Here is a 17,073-nt window from a genome sequence, read left to right as displayed (position 1 = left end):
ACTTTCCTTGCTCTGTTGATAAACTATTCAGTAGTTAATTAGTTTCCCCGAAAATAAGACCAGGTCTTATTTTAATTTTTGTTCCAAAAGACCCATTAGGACTTATTTTCCAGTTAGGTCTTATTTTCAGGGAAACATGGTACTAAATGCGTCTGGCTGACAATCTTAACTGGGGCTTATTTTGGGGGTGGGGCTTATTTTCGGAGAAACACAGTAGGTCTTGGCAGTCTTTCTTCTGTCAAAAATGACACCTCCATGTTATTTTTAGGAAACTGTTTAAAAGAAGAGATTTAGAACATAGAATAATAGAGTTAGAAGAGACCTCGGGGGTCTTCTGATCCAACCCCCTGCTCTAGCAGGAGATCCTATACCATTTCAAACAAATGGTTGTCTAAACCAGTGTTTCTCAACCTTGACAATTTTAAGGCATGTGGACTTCAACTCCCAGAATTCCACGGCCAGCGTTGGACTCTAAACCATTTGGACTCTAAACCATTTGGATCCTTGCAGAAAGTAACACCACCTTGTGGATTTTGAGAGTCAGGTGCTCCTTGGCAATTAAGGTGCCTGGTATTCTTTGTCCCACTTGCCATTTCCTTGGGGCTGAGGAAGAATGGAGTAGAGAGGATCTCACTCCTGGAAAGCCAGGGCTGGCACTAGCATTCGAAGAACAATATTGCAAAACGTGGGTCAATGCAAAGCTTCTTCCACCAGTCCCTGTCTCTCCACCCAACTTACCTTGTGGGATTGTCGTGAGGATAAAATAAAATCAGAGGGGATTGGCTCTTAGGAGAATATTAGGAAGACGAATATCAAGCAGCAACTAAACGGCGGTTACAGGTGGGTTGGGGGTGTGTATGTGCAGTGCAAACACACACAAACACAATCATTTGAGGCTTATTCTGTGAATTCCTTCTGAGACATGATACCACCATATTCTTTTCTTGTGTAAAGAGGGAATTTGAACTTTCCTTCCCTTTCTCCCAAGACCTCCAAGGTCCCTTCCAACTTTACTACTACTACTACTACTACTACTACTATTATTATTATTATTATTATTATTATTATTATCCTACAATTCTTGGTGCCTTCAAAACAGCCATGTTATTTTCCATTTCTCCTGGCCCATGGCTAGCCAATCGCACCCATTTCCTTCCCTTCTCTTCTCACATAGAGAGTATCAGGGAACTAAATAGAGCAGACAGAGGATACAAGAAGACTGGTGTTCTTTCTTTCTTTTTCTTTTTTTCCTTTCCTTTGCCTTTTCTTTTCTCTCTATCCCTTCTTTCTTTACTTTTCTTTCAGTTGGGCTGCCTTGATATTGTATAAACAAACACACATTAGAAATGGATATGGCCACCCATGTTAAGCAAATTACTCTGGTTGAGAGGTTAGCTTTCTAGATGAGACCTGGCGCTTACAGGGGCTCCTCCCAACAGCATTGCCGCCATGCTTGTATACGTTTGTGTGCATGGGGACCATAAATATTTGAAACAATCCGAATTTTCCTGCCTCCTTTTCAGAGAGGAAGTGAATGAAAAGCTCCGAGACACTCCTGATGGTACCTTTCTGGTGAGGGATGCTTCTAGCAAGATCCAGGGTGAATATACATTGACTCTCCGGTGAGCCCCAGTTTAACTTGATTGGAGGGCTGACGTGATGGAATATGCACCTGGAAGAGCAGTTGGGGGGGGGGGGAACGAGACACAGAGCTTTCCCAGAGAAAGCCTGAGTTAAGAGATTGCATAGTTCCAGACTAGAAGGGACAACAGGGGAAGAGGTTTAGGGTAGCCACACCCTAGAATCTCTCAAAATATATCTAGTGGGTTAGAAAGTTATAGCTTTAGCTTGGCAAAATTCTATCCATTGGATGTAAGCAATAGAGCAGTGGTGGTGAACCTATGACACGGGTGCCAGAGCGGCAGTCGGAGCCCTCTCTGTGGGCATGCGCACCATCGCCTCAGCCTCGCCTCCCCCCGTGGCCCCCTCCTCACCAGCAGCCCCCCCGGAGGAGAGTCACCCCCAGGCGGGAACTGCACAGAGCAGCACAGCCAAGAACATGGCAGCGGGGCAGCAGGGACAAGACTCCGCCCTCATGCTCTGTCGCGTGCAGATGATGCTGCAGGGCGCGGGCGGAAGGTGTGGCCGCCATGGCGCTGCAGGGCTACTGGGCGATCTGCGGCATGCCATGGAGGCGGCGGGTGGCCCTGCGAAGCGGGGTGGGTGGGGATGGAGCAGGCGGGGCATGGGGTGGGACGGGGCAGGGCAGGTTTTGGGCACTCGGTCTCTCAAAGGTTTGTCGTCACTGCAATAGAGGATTGGACCGCATCTCACTGTCTCTTCTCTGGGTTTGGGCTTTAGAGAGGATGAGGGCCCAGACATGCACTGGGGAAGGAGATGAGGCAGAGGGGCGCTGTGTCGCTTCCAAGCTTTCTTGGGCCGAATGTCAGGTCCTCTCTCTCTCTTGACAGGAAAGGGGGAAACAACAAACTGATAAAGATTTTCCACCGGGAAGGCAAATATGGTTTCTCAGAGCCGCTGACCTTTGGCTCTGTGGTGGAACTCATCAACCACTACCGGCACGAGTCCTTGGCCCAGTACAATGCCAAGCTGGACACTCGGTTACTGTACCCAATCTCCAAGTACCAGCAGGTGAGATGTGGTTGTTACTCACTGTGCACCAACACAATGGGCCTCTGTCAGAAACAGGATGCCAAATAACCTGACCAGTTCCTGAATGGAAGGAACTCGACCGATCTGAAGTGGGTAGAGATGTTGGTTATGATTGCTAAGTGAAATGTCTTCCTCAAGAAGCAGTCTGATGCTGGATATTAAGAACTCGCATGGAAGATAACTATCTCCATTTTCTGTTTGGTGTGCAGCCCATTGGAGGATACAGCTGGCCTATGGTCCAAACGGGACTCAGCTGGATTTACTATCCAAAGATTAGGCAAATTCACAGGGGAATTTTCCTATCAACAAGCTGAGGTAGCTGAACTGAGCAAAGCCTCCATATCTAGCAGCAGTCAGTCTTTGTAAACTAATTGTGCAGAAGAAGCAACGTGAAGGGAAAATAATTGTTTCCTAGATTTATGTGCTTCCCTGTGCTGTTTCTTTACTGCCCTCACTGCCTTCTCTTTGGAAAGAGAATGCTGAGCTGGTTACCTCAACTGCTAGAGCTGTTAAATTTAAAAAATGGATTTAGACTAAGTAATATATCAGAAAATGACATTTGGCAGCAATTAACCATGGCAATCTTAGATGCTTGCTGTCCCGGCAACCTGGAGGTATAATGTGTAACTATTTCCATTATCCCTACATTTGGAAGGCAGCAGACTTGAAAAGGCTGTCTTGGGTGACCAGACATTAATCTTCAATTAATCAATGAAAGAATTGGTCTGCTGGCCTCAGTAATTTACCCAAAAGAACATGGAAAGGGAGGAATATGCAAGCAATTCACTGTTGGAACAAAGAAGGGAAAAATGGCTTTCTCTGAACTAAAGAGGAGCCAAGAATGTTAAAACCCAGGAAGGTTAAATTACAGAAAGTTGCCAACTCTCCTTTTCCCAGAGCAGTTAAGCTAAGGAGGGTTTCTTTTTTTAAAGAGAAACTTGGCCAAGTATTTTGCAGTGTCTTGCTTTGGGGGAGGATGCTCCCTATGAACCTCTCTCATATCATTTCCAGGGATGGTAATGTTCATTCTCTTAATTCTTTGTTCTATTTTGGCAGGACCAGGTAGTGAAAGAGGACAGCGTGGAAGCGGTTGGGGAGCAGCTGAAAGTCTATCACCAGCAGTACCAGGACAAGAGCCGCGAGTACGACCTTCTGTACGAAGAATACACACGCACCTCACAGGTACTTAGCCTACCCACTTTAAAATCTTTAAAGACTACAGGTAGTCCTTGACTTACAACCTAATCAAGCATCTAGAACAGCGGTCTCCAACCTTTCTGGTGTTGCAAACCAGTGGAGGATGAGGGGAGAGAGGATGGTTCCGCACAAGCGGCGGGTGAGCACACAGCTCCATTTGCACAAGTGGCAGGGTCACTCGCCCACTGCATGCACAAGTGGAACTACATGTTCACCTGACGCTTTCATGGCCCCCTGGTCTAGAACTTAGAATGCTTATGATGGATCCTACTAGGGCAGGGATCCCCAACCTATGCTCTGTGACATTTCCCCCCCATTCATGCTAGCGCCCGCGGCCCTGTTTGCACATGCACACAGGCGCAAAAGGAGATGCTAGCGTAGGGTGGGTGTCCGCAGCCCGTTTGTGTGAACGGGCTGCTAGCTGCCATAGAGGGTGCGCGGCCGTTCGTGCATATGCATGGCGCCAGCACATACCGCATGTGCGAACAGGCTGCTAGTGCCGCAACAATGTTTGTGGCCTCGCATGTGCGCACACCAATTTTGAAGCTGTTCTCCTTCCCTCCAGTCCTCGAGCCCGGAAAGGTTGGAGACCTCTGTATTAGGGAGTCCTTACAACCTGGATTCACAGTTACAACAGTGCCACCACCACTTGCAGTCATGTGACCAAACTTCAGGCACTCAGCAGCCAGACAGCATCTATGATCATTTGCAGCATCTCAGAGTCACATGACCACATTTTATAACAATTTCGCTGAAAACCTGCCCTTCTGGTTTGGGGCAAAACGGCACCCATAGCAAGTTGTTGTTTCACTTTAACAGCTGCTGCAAAAATCAACCTTACGACTGTCACAATTTACAACCGTGCTGGGCAGACTCCATTACAGTCATTAAGGACCCCCTGCTACTTATTTATTGTGGGTTTCCTTGTTCCCTCCCTCTGCAAAGATATTCCTTCCTCTTGACTTCATCGCCCTCCTTCTCCCTCCTGCTCAGGAACTGCAGATGAAACGGACGGCCATTGAGGCCTTCAATGAAACCATCAAGATCTTTGAAGAGCAGTGCCAGACGCAGGAGAAATGCAGCCGGGACTACGTGGAGCGCTTCCGGAGGGAAGGGAACGAGAAGGAGGTGCAGCGGTGAGACCCTTTCAGAATTAAGCTAGATATTCCCCCCCCCCCCATGGGCTGCCCTTCACAACAGAAAAAAAGGGGGTGGGGCCCAGACAAACACCAATTTCCAGTTAATTGAAATGAATGAAGTACAGTTAATAAGGTTAATCCCCATGTGTTTAATTTTCCCCAGCTGTCAAGTTAAAAGCTAGAATTTGCAGGCAATTCTTGGTGCTCTGTGGCCTTTCCAAATGCTTTTATTGTGAGCCACCATTATTGATTTGAAAAATCTCAGCAGGACTAGACCCAGTATTTGGATGGGAAAGCACCAGGAAACTCAGAATTGTAGGTTAGACTGGAAAATTTTAAAAATCCAGGAAAACGCTGGGACAAACCACTTCTGTAGTGTTGTCAAGAAGGCAATGTGGTTGTGTCTAAACTTGGGGAAGAATTTCTCATTTTTACCGTATTCTCATCTTGTCAAATCCCAAACCAAGAATGCCATGTGATAATTCTTCCAAGCTGAGCTCTTTATTCTTTCATACCTATAGGTAAAATCTTGCCAGACAAAAGACTCTACTATCTGCTTCTACAATACTGTATATTCTGTGAACCATTAAGCAGGGGCCATTTTCACCCTCTTGTTCTCAGACATAATATCTGGGCCAAATTGTCTCTTACTCCTCTGGAATGCAGCCCCTCCCTGCTGGGGATCCATCTCCTCATTACATTCCATCACCCATGCTAACAGAGCTGTTATTTATTTATTAGATTGTTACCCCCACCTTTATTACTTTATAAGTAACTCAAGATGGCAAACATATCTAAATACTCCTCCCTCCTCCTATGTTCTCCACAACAATTTGTCAGAGCATGCATGATCTTATTGCGCTGAGGTAACCCAGAAGTAAATACAGTAAACAATGGTTTGTATTAAATGGTGGTTTATATTACACTATCTACAATATACACTAGGAAAAAAATACATACATGTGGTAATACAGCAAACTCCAACACACAGCAGTCACAGCAGGAAACAGATGAGAGAAAGACTCAGCAAGGCCTTCCCTTTTATACTCAAGCTCTTAAAGGGATACAGATTCCTGCTGAGTCATTCCTAATACTGCATCATTCATCTCACATTATACAAGCTGGTTAGCTCCTAAATCATTACCTTGACACAACTTTTAATGATGTGGCTTAGGCTACAGAGAATGACTAGCTGATAGTCACCAAGCCAGCTTTTGTGCCTAAGGTAGAACTAGAACTCACAGTTTGCTGGCAACTGGCCCCAAGTCACCCAGCTGGCTTTCATTCCTAAAGTGAGATTAGAACTCACTGTCTCCAGGTGATTGGCCCAAGTCATCCAGTCAGTTTTCAGCTTTCTAGCCCCTAAGATGGAACTAGAACTCAGTCTCCTAGTGATTGGCCGAAAGTCACCCAGTCGACTTTCATGCCTAAGGCACGACTAGAACTCACAAGTCTCTCTGTTTCTAGGCCAGCACTTCACTAAACAGGCTCTGTTTAAGGCAACTTCTGAGATTTTCTTGCTCTTCTTAACAGCCCCGTCTTTTCTTCCTAGGATCATGATGAATTCAGAAAAGCTGAAGTCTCGCATTACGGAAATTCATGACAGCAAGATGAAGCTGGAGCAGGACCTCAAGCAACAGGCCTCTGAAAACCGGGAGATCGACAAGCGCATGAACAGTCTTAAACCTGACTTGTTGCAGCTGCGCAAACTCCGTGACCAATACCTTGTGTAAGGGCTAGCATATCCTAGAAACACAAGCATAAATGTGGTTTAAAATCTGCTGTCCATAGCCAAATGGGTTGGACTTCTGTACAGGTAGTCCTCATCTGACAACTGAGCACTTAGCGACCAGTCAAAGTTGCAATGGAACCCCCCCCAAAAGCACTTAAGACCCAAAGTTATAATGGACACACACACACACACACACAGTCATGTGGTCACCTTTTGGGCACTCAACAACTAGCCCTCATCTGCAGATATTTGAAGCCTATTGAGATCACATGACTAAATTTACAACTTTTTTTTTTTTTTTGGCTAAAAAATAGTGTTTTCTTCCAGTTTCAAGCAAAAAAAATGCCCACTTCAGGGAGTGGGTTTGCTTAACAGTGGCCGCCTTTGGTTAAAGACTGCTGCAGAAAATGTCATAAAATTGGGTCAATCATGTGGGTGCCTTGAGGTAGGACCATCGTGACCTACGATGGAAATTCTGGGTTCCAAATCAAGAACTACCTTAATTTCCAGCTGCCGTTCTGATAGTGTAATCCTGCCCCCTAGTGGCCTCTCCATAAGATGCATGTGCTCTCACAATTCAGTGCTAAGCAAGTACAGACTTGCAAGGCTTTCGACCTGATTGCCACTCTGTGTAATAGTTAAAAGCCTAAGAAAGGTGCTGATGAAAGCTGTCCAATGACTCCTTTGCTTATCTGAAGGGGGTGTGACCTGCCTGTAAAATGTAATTTTTTTCTAGTTAGCTAACAGAACATTAAATTAACATGATCTTGGGACAGCTAATTTTGCAGTAGTTATTTAATTATAATTTTAAAAACTGTTCTTTTAACGGTTAGAATTTTTCCAACCCATTGGAGTGATGCAAATAATTACCGTTTCATAATTATGTACCAGTGCCGCCTTGATGTGGTCAACATTTTCATTTTAAGTTACTAGGCTTGGCTGTAGTCTGGAAGAACAGCTTTGTGTGTGTCCCTTAAATGCTGTTTAAAAATGAGCCATTTTTGTTCCTTTTTTTTAATGCCTCCAGATGGTTGACCCAGAAGGGAACTCGTCAGAAGAAGATCAATGAATGGCTTGGCATCAAGAGTGAAACTGAGGAGTAAGCAGCTCAATTCTTATTCTGCTCTGAGAGGGCTCATCATCTCAAAGTGTCTGTACAGGAGACTGTTTTGCATTCAGAAGGTTCCAGATTGAAATTCTGTTGTGTCTAGTTACAAGCAGCCAGCAAGTAAGGGAATGAAAAGGGGTCTCTGTACCAGAGACTTCAGTGAGCTTCTTACAATCTTCTGCAACCTGATCTGTGCTGTAGGAGGTCTAGCTTTAATTCCTATATCAGGAAGCCAACCCAATTGGAAAAGTGCTTATTATTTATAAGAGCTGTGATGGCACAGTGGTTAGAATACAGTATTGCAGCTAACTCTGCCCAGTGCCAGCAGTTCGATTCTCACTGGCTCAAGGTTGACTCAGCCTTCTGAGGTTGGTAAAATGAGGACCCAGATTGTTGGGGGCAACATGCTGACTCTAAACTGCTTAGAGAGGGCTGTATTGCACTGTGAAATGGTATATAAGTCTAAGTGCTATTGCTATTTTGTTTGCAGCAGTTCAAATCCTGATATCCCCAGTTAAAAGAAATGTTACCAAGGCCTAAATGGGTAGATTGGTACCTCCCTTAGAGTTCTAGCATCACAACTTTTGGGTCCAGCATCAACCACAACATCAAGGAAGTAATAGTCCTCCTAAGGAAAAAAATCTAATGATGGCAGAATCCCTTCCATAAAACCTCATTATTTGAGCTGGAGACTGTCAAAGGGTCCTTTTGTCTATACCCAATTCAGTGGGTTCTCATACCCCAGAGGGTCCACTCCAGCCTTCCTGGACACACACCAGCAGATCCTTGAACAGTAGTCTCCGTTTGTTATCACACTCTCCCCAGGTTTACTACTCTCCTTACTAGCAGAAGTAAATTACAGTTCTCCTTAATTTCAGGTTGCTCTCAGTTTCCTATACAGAATAGCAAAACCCACAACCCTTCACTGCCAACTGCTCCACTACAATGATCACAACCACCATCATGCCACACCCAGCTGCTTTGCTGCAAGGCTGTTATAGTTGCTCTTTGCTAAGCGGCTGGGCTGGCTGGGAAAAGGTCTTAAAGGGACAGGGCATCAGCCCAGTTGCCAGCTACTCTCAGGCAGCCTGCCCTCTCACAGTCTCCCTGGGGGACTCCATGTCTTGGGATGGGATTTGGAGTTGCTTGATGATCTGGCAGAAGAAGTGGCTATTAACCTTTAGGTGTGCTTCTTCTGATTTTGTTTCTGCTTCAGACACCTGTAGGGCAGGGAAAGCCTTTCAATTGGTCTTTCTCAAGTGCTTCGAATACAAACAGATGCTAGAGGAGGTTCCCAACAATCTGGCTTGAGACCTGGATATCTGCAAGACTGTCTCCTTCCACTGGATCCTGGTTCCTGCTGATTTGAATTGGAAAGGAGGATCCTACTCTTTTTAATTGGAAATAATTGGAAAAGGAATTGCTGTTTTCTCTCCTGTGAGAGATTGGGTGTGTGTATGTGTGTGCAGATGGAACAAGATGTTTTTGTTTTGCTGTCCTGGATTTAGATGTTTCTTCCACCAGAAACCTGAATGACCCCATTACCCTTGATGTACACAAAAGTCATTAAAACAAAGCTGTTCAAGAGAGCCTTTATTTATTATCTAGCTGTCCAGACCACCTAACCCAGGGGTAGGCAACCTTGGCTCTTTTATGACTCGTGGACTTCAACTCCCAGAATGCCTGGCTGGCTCATAAAAGAGCCAAGGTTGCCTACCCCTGACCTAACACCTTAATGCAAAAATAAATAGTTAAATGAGGTGTTGGTTTTAATGAATTTATTATTTAGGCATTGCTTTTTCTTTCATTTTGTTTTTTGTCGGGAATTACCAGGAGTGATTTTGAAAAATGGGAGTATGAAATTCATTGCCATGAATTAATAATAAAAGGATCAGATAGCACAATTGGGCATGGGTTCTACGATCAGTCATGGCCTTCCATCTCAGTCCTACATCAAGTCATTGCATTGGTCCCCCAGGATAAACACCAGGTTCCCAAGATTTTAAATAAGGCTAGCATAAAAAGCAAAGGGATCAACCTAGAATCCCTGCCCAATTGAGCTATCTGACAAAGATGATTACGGGACTGGAGGCTAAAACATAAGGAACAGTTGCTGGAATTAGGTATATCTAGTTTAATGAAGAGAAGAACGAGGGGGACATGATAGCCGTGTTCCAATATCTCAGGGGCTGCCACAAAGAAGACAGAGTCAAGCTATTCTCCAAAGCACCTGAAGGCAGGACAAGAAGCAACGGATGGAATCTAATCAAGGAGAGAAGCAACCTAGAACTAAGGAGAAACTTCCTAACAGTTAGAACAATTAAACGATGGAACAACCTGCCTCCAGAAGCGGTGAATGCTCCAACGCTGGAAGTTTTTAAGGGAGACTGGACAGCCATTTGTCCGAAATGGTATAGGGTTACCTGCCTGAGCAGGGGGTTGGACTAGATGACCTCCAAGGTCCCTTCCAACTTTATTATTATTATTATCCTTTTATTATTAATTCATGGCAATGAATTTTATACTACTTCTGAGCTCTAGATCTTTTTGTTTTACATAGTTCTAGAAGTCCACCACATCTATTGTCCTCTTAAGGAAGGACATTGCTACTTTGTAGAAGGGCAGGATATTCCCTAGTAATATCTCATCTCCCGAAAGTGGAGATTAGAGGGTAGTTGTTGGTGTTTTAGAGGCAAATAGCAACAGCACTTAGACTTACATATCACTTCACAGTGCTCTACAGCCCTCTGTAAGCGATTTACAGAATCAGCATATTTATCCCCACCAATTTGGGTCCTCATTTTACTGACTTCGGAGGGATGGAAGGCTGAGTCAACCTTGAGCCCCGTCAGGATTGAACTCCAGGCTGTGGGCAAAGTTTGCCTGAAGTACTGCATTCTAACCACTGTGCCACCATGGCTCTCTATAGCAGACATGTCAAACACAAGGCTTGGGGGCCGGATGCGGCCCGTGAAGTGGTTTCATGTGGCCTGTGAAGGCATCCTGGAAACAGTGAGGGAACGACCCCCACTGCTTTGAGCCTGGCCCAGGCCAGCCAGGACCAATGTACAATTTTGTGGTGGCCATCTTGGCACTTGCCCCAGTGGACCATGCCTTGGCACTTGCCCCAGTCCCACCCCCTTCTGCCAGAGACCCTCAGATCTGTCCCACTCCTGCCCAGGCTCCCATAGGCACCCTTGACGTGATTTAGAACTGGCCACGCCCCCCATAGCCACACCCACTCCACTCAGTAGGCTGCACCCACTCTGGCCACCACCACTCCAAGGCAACCATAATGCTGATGCGGCCCTCAGTGAAATTGAGTTTGACACCCCTGCTCTATAGGAAGTATCTTAATAGGATACTTAAGATACGTAGGATCCGCAATAGGAAATATCTTGATACAAATCAGGATGATGCCAGTGGTTCAGGACTCTGGCAAGAAGGCGGCGGGATTGTCTGGTGGCCGTGCCCTTGAAGGACAGCTTTCTACAGAGCTGCTTTTGGGGAAACTGGCTAGGCTTTCTCTTTGTGTTCTCATCTTTATTTCTGCCTTGTAGCCAATACTCCATGATGGAGGATGAAGAAGAGCTGCCCCATCACGATGAGCGGACGTGGTATGTAGGCAAGATCAACCGCATCCAGGCAGAGGAAATGCTGGTGGGCAAACGTGATGGAACCTTTCTTATTCGGGAGAGCAGCCAGCGAGGGTGCTATGCCTGCTCTGTTGTGTGAGTTGTCTTAAAGTATTTTTTTTATTCATTTAAAAACCAGGCATCGTTAATTTCAGCTGACTTGATTTATCAGCTGACTTGAATTAGTTGGTGCCTGTGTTGTGGTGAAACTCAAATGCAGCCTTCATTTGTTTTTTTGAAAGGATGTAGCCAATATTCTCTAAAAGTTGTTTTATCTCAAACGGTAAATGATGCCTCTTCCAAGATGCTCTTCTTTGTAACACCTAGAAATATTATTTTTCGGGGCAACCACTTTCATAAATTGCCAGGAGCGTGCACCGTCTATAATGAATTTATTTACTTATTTCTTTTGCAAAACTATATGGCTGCCTATCTTAATCAAATAATTCCAACGCTTAACAAGGATAAAAATGAAACATGGATATAAAAAAACATAAAAAAACGTTAGACTATATCTTAGAAAAGCCATTGTACCTGTTCTCTATCACCTAGTCCAGGGGTCAGCAACCTTAAACACTCAAAGAGCCACTTGGACCCATTTCCCAGAGAAAAGAAAACACTGGGAGCTGCAAAACTTGCACGCGGGGGGGGGAGCTTGATTGAAGAGTTTAATTAAAAAGAAATAGAGGTTGCTGTGCATGAGTTCTCTCTCCCTCCTTCCCTCTCTCTTTCTCCCTCTCTTTGTCTCCCTCCCTCTCTCTCTCCCCCTCCTCTCTCTCTCTCCCTCTCTCCGATCTTCTGCTCACCTGGCAAATTGGCTTCACGCTGTTCTCCGACAAGCTGACACACATTCTTATTGGGCTGGCTCTCTCCTGCCCTTGGTCTGCCAGTCCTCTTCCCCCACTGTGTGTGTGTGTGAGAGAGAGAGAGGGGGGGGGATGCTGCTTCCTGCTAAGACGTAGCAAAGGCAGGAGCCCACCCAATAAGCTTGTCAGTTTGTCCGAGGCTCCCGAGCCATGGGTTGCCAACACGTGACCTAATATAAGGGTCCCCAGTCCCCAGGGTGTGTCATGATACCAGGCTGTGGCTCGTTTGGAACCAGGCCTGCATTTCTTTTAGATGCAATATTTGCCTTTTTTGTTTAACAAATGCAGGTGGTCCTGGCTTGGCAACCACCTGTTCAACGACTATTTGAAGTGATGATGGTGCTATATGAGGAAGCTTAATGGCCAGTCCTTGAAGTAGCAGCTATCACGGCATCCCAGCAGTCCCACGACTGAATTTCAGATGGTTCGCAACCAGCATGCAAGTCCACATAGCAACCTATAGTCACGTGACTGTCATTTGCGTCCTTCATTGCTAACTTTCAATGAGTAGAGCCAGTAGAGAAGCTTTGCCACAAGTAGTAGTCACATGATTTCACACTTAACAACCGTGATTCCTTAATGACTGGAATTGCCATCATAAGTCAGTGCAGTTACATGATTTTTGACTTTATGCCCGCATTGCTTAGCGACAGAGTTGCCAGACCTGTTTGCCTGGTTGTGATTGTTAACTGAGGACTACCTGTTCTTCCAAGAAATTTTCAATATTATTCGAAATACTGCATCTTGGATAACATCCACTTTCTCTCTCTTCCTGTGCCCCCCCATCCTACCCCCCCGGTTGTCCCACATTGCGTTTATGTGGTTCTTTTTCTTGTGCATTGTGTAATGACACAATATACGATTCTTAATTAAGTTCTTGATTTCTTGTTCTTGCAGGGTGGATGGAGACACCAAACACTGCGTGATTTACAAGACAGCAACAGGCTATGGCTTTGCAGAACCTTACAACCTCTACGCCTCGCTTAAGGAGTTGGTTTTGCACTACAAGCACACCTCCCTCGTGCAGCACAATGACTCACTCAATGTCACACTGGCACACCCGATCCTCTCCCAGCCTCCACCAAGATGAACACTTGTCTTCTCTGCCACTTTCCACTTCCTACCCTTCCAGAATCTTCGATGAATGGCTTGCCTTTCCTTGACTGCCCCATAGGATCAAAAACCCCTCAGATTTCCTTCTTGTGTTCACCGTTAACTATGCCTGTTGTTCAATATCTTGCTTTTCATCGGTGGCTCTCCTCTTCTACTTCATTTTCCTGCCTACCCTCATTTCTCTAAGCCGGTATTTTTCAACCTTGACAATGTTAAGATACTTGGACTTCAAGTCTGCATGCTGGCTGGGGAATTCTGGGAATTGAAGTCCATGCATCGTAAAGTGGTTAAGGCTGAAAATCACCTAGGCGCTATATATATATATATATATATATATATATATATATATATATATATATATATATATATATATATATATATGTAGGTCTTTGGTTGTTCATTTTCTCCTAGTGGCTTTTTTGGTGCTAGGGATCTTACCTTACACCGCTGGGCACGATCTCAGCAGACAAGCTATTCTTGGGAATTAAAGGTGCTTCTGCAGGCTGGCAATCCCTAAGAATTTGGGGAGAAACCATCATTTCCTTTCCTCTCTTTCTCCCTCCTGGATTTGCCTGGGAAGGGCGGGATGAGATGGTTAAGAACTCCTCTGGCCTTGCATCCATCTATGTTGGCATCCACCTGGCACAACTCAGCCTGCTTTGTAGTGACTCTCCCTCCCTTGTGCCGGCTTCCTCTTCCTTCCCCAGTGTATAGTGATATGACAGTAATCCGTTCTAGCTTCCTATGCAGCTGCTTCTGTTCTTAAATATGCAAAAATGGAGAGCAGGAAAGAAAACTCCATTATAGTAGCCTTTGGAAGCTTCTCCCCATCCTTTCAATCTGCCTTGCTTGCCAAGCACTTTACCTGCTGCTGAATGGGTGGGGGGGGGGAAATGGAGGCAGATTCAAATGCCCTCACACTTCAGCCTTCCCCCTTGGCTCCATTTAAGCAGGATGCAGAGCCTGCCTCTTCTTTGAACACTGATGCTGAGGCTAACAGGCCGTGCTGGAGACCCTCAGCCTTCCTGTGAGACCAGGTGTAACACCTTTCTGATAGAACTGCACTTCAGCATCCCAGCCGGTCCTGCTTCTCAGGACTGTACCTGTCCATATTTCTGGATGAACCTGGAGATTGGTGGTTTGACTGCATGCTCTTTGGCATAAAGCCATAAACTCATTTCCCACTTGTGCCCAAAAGGAAGCGGGGGGAGACGTTCTTGGTAATTCTCAATACTAGGCTTTGTCCACCTGTATTACCTGGCCTGCTTTATATAGTGCTGGCTTCCATTTCTAAGAGCTGGTCTAAAGCCATTCGATCTGTACAACTCATATCGGACGTAACCCTTGTGATTTTTGTCTTGTGTGGGCACATGCAATGCTCTTTGTCCTGAGCCTGCATTTTTTTTTCTTTTGTCTTCCTATTAAAGGCCCTTTTTGATGTCATTGCTGACCTCCAGTAAAGGATGGAATTATTATTATTTTTTAATTCTCATCATTCTTTTCCAGTTAGCAAGGAGGAGGGCTCTGTCTTGGTTCACGGCCATATGCCTCTCTGGATCTGCATGTTCCTCCCATGCAGGGCGGAGGAAGCTCGAGTGAATGGTTTCCAGCAGCAAAAGTTTTCTTTGTTTTGTGTGTTCTCATTCTAGATATATGCAATAATACCAAGCACCTCTCTTATTTCCCTTCCTCACATCATTCCAGCCATACTTTCCAGGCTCCTTCACTTTAAAAAAAGGAAAGAAATGTTTATTACATCATTGTAAGCTCCAGTATTTGCGTCAGAATTTGTTACTGTAAGATAAAAAGAAAATGAAAAGTTTTGTACGGTACTTCAACATTAAAAAAAATAATAAAATGAAATGTGTTAATGCAAAAGTGCAGGTGTTTCTGTTTCTCTCCTTTCCCCTCGCATTTTGATTCTTAAAATGGGAAAAAACAATTCAGCTTTTTTTTTTAATTTGCAGAGAGTTGGAGGGTCGAACTTCAAAGCCTATCAAGCAAGACCAAGACAGAGCAGTAATAACTTTTGAAGAACTATTTTTTCCTGAGAAGGAAGTGGGTAGCCTGATGCTTTTTGTATAAAAGGAGAAGTGAAAAATGATGTCTCTGCACGTAAGTCAGGGATCTCATAACAGTACCAGCTCCTGAAAACTGCAACACTGGTGTCTTTTCATAACTTGATACAAATGTTAAAAACCAATTTTTTTTATCGAATTAGAGCATTAAATACAATTTTATTCCTTTAACTTAAAATGTTTCATTGTGGCCACTTGGCTGGCAATTTTTTCATTAACCAGTATACCAATATTTGGTTTTCTTTCTGGGTTGGTACATACTGTATTATTTTGTCATGAGAATTTATAAGTGGCCAACTATGAGTTCTGAGAGTTGGAAGTCCACAGGTCGTAAAGTTCTCATGGTTGCCCACCCTTGATTTATATAGCATGAGATCATTTAGAAAGCCTACCCCAAAAAACTACCCCAATTTTAGTTCTTTTTCCTTGCCTGCTGCAGTCCTTTCTCCTAGTAGATCTTTCACCTCCTGGGCTGGTGGAATGACCCTTACAGCTGAGCAGCCAAACCCAGCCATCCTTGGCCATCTTGTTCCCCATTTGCTCAGGCAGTGTCAGCTTCTGACCCCTTTTTCTTAGCCAAGTCTTGCTTTGCCTCGGTTCCCCTGAAGATCCCAGTGCTACCTGAGAAGCAGTGCCCTCCACTCTCAAGAGACAAGGTTTCCTGGAAGTTGGCATGGGTCGGTCAATCAATCTCCACTATTGCCAGGAGTACTGTTGGGTTGGGCTGAAGCAAGCTGCTAGGCTGCTATTTGCAACCTGTTCCTCTTGCTGGGATGCTTCTATGGCTCAAACTGAGCATCTCAGTGATGCTCAACCAGCGTTGCTAAGCAACGTCCTACCATGGAAAATTACATGGAAGGAGGCTCCACTGAGACATTCATGCCCTAGTCATTTCCAGATTGGACTACTGTAATATGCTCTATATGGGGCTGCCCTTGAAGAGTATCCGGAAGGTTCAACTAGTGCAGAAAGCAGTGGTGCAAGCAGTTATGTGTGTTCTGCTTTATGAGCTGTATTGGCTGCTTCTGGGTTCAATTCAAAATGCTATTGACCCATTAAAGCCCTTCAAGGCATGGAGAGAATTATCTGAGGGATGATCTATTCCGATAACTTCAGCCCATCCCATTAGAAATGGCAGGGAAAAAGCATGTTATGGGTTCCATCAGGTAAGGACTTCCATTTGCTGGGTCCCAGGAGTTGGGCCTTCTCTGATGTGGCACCCTTCCTTGAGAAACATTCTCCCCTCTGAAGCTAGGCTCACTCTTTCCATGCCATCCTTTAGGACAGGGGTGTCAAACTGGCCGGATGCGTCACATGCAGGCCATACCCACCCCAGCTCCACAAAGGCAAAAAATGTCACAATGCGTCATGATACATCATGTGATGTGATCACGTTTGACACCAGGTGGTTTAGGCAGTCCCCAAGACCCGGTTACCTCATGAGGTCTGAGAGATCTTTATGAACCCGAGGCATTCTTAGATCACTGTGATTGATATTCTTGCTCTTTCTGTGGAACCTGTATATTTTAAAA

The 17,073-nt window shown here is 45.0% G+C and overlaps 1 protein-coding gene across 2 annotated transcripts in view; it reads left to right on the top strand.

Annotated features, from left to right (window-relative positions):
- The window catches only part of PIK3R2 (phosphoinositide-3-kinase regulatory subunit 2), a 35,155-nt gene extending 19,814 nt beyond the window's left edge, over positions 1 to 15,341 (top strand). For both annotated transcript variants that reach the window (XM_039338490.1, XM_039338491.1), the window contains 8 exons: positions 1,524 to 1,622; positions 2,472 to 2,652; positions 3,730 to 3,855; positions 4,864 to 5,006; positions 6,562 to 6,738; positions 7,769 to 7,840; positions 11,410 to 11,580; positions 13,248 to 15,341. In XM_039338490.1, coding sequence (XP_039194424.1) covers positions 1,524 to 1,622; positions 2,472 to 2,652; positions 3,730 to 3,855; positions 4,864 to 5,006; positions 6,562 to 6,738; positions 7,769 to 7,840; positions 11,410 to 11,580; positions 13,248 to 13,440 — 1,162 coding nt within the window. In that variant the 3' untranslated portion in view covers positions 13,441 to 15,341. The remainder of the gene's footprint in view (positions 1 to 1,523; positions 1,623 to 2,471; positions 2,653 to 3,729; positions 3,856 to 4,863; positions 5,007 to 6,561; positions 6,739 to 7,768; positions 7,841 to 11,409; positions 11,581 to 13,247) is intronic.
- Positions 15,342 to 17,073: the final 1,732 nt, after the last annotated feature.

This window comes from Crotalus tigris, unplaced genomic scaffold, assembly GCF_016545835.1.
Source record: "Crotalus tigris isolate CLP2741 ecotype Arizona unplaced genomic scaffold, ASM1654583v1 scf7180000017701.1507938, whole genome shotgun sequence".
NCBI lineage: Eukaryota > Metazoa > Chordata > Lepidosauria > Squamata > Viperidae > Crotalus > Crotalus tigris.
This window is presented reverse-complemented; position numbering and strand designations above follow the sequence as displayed.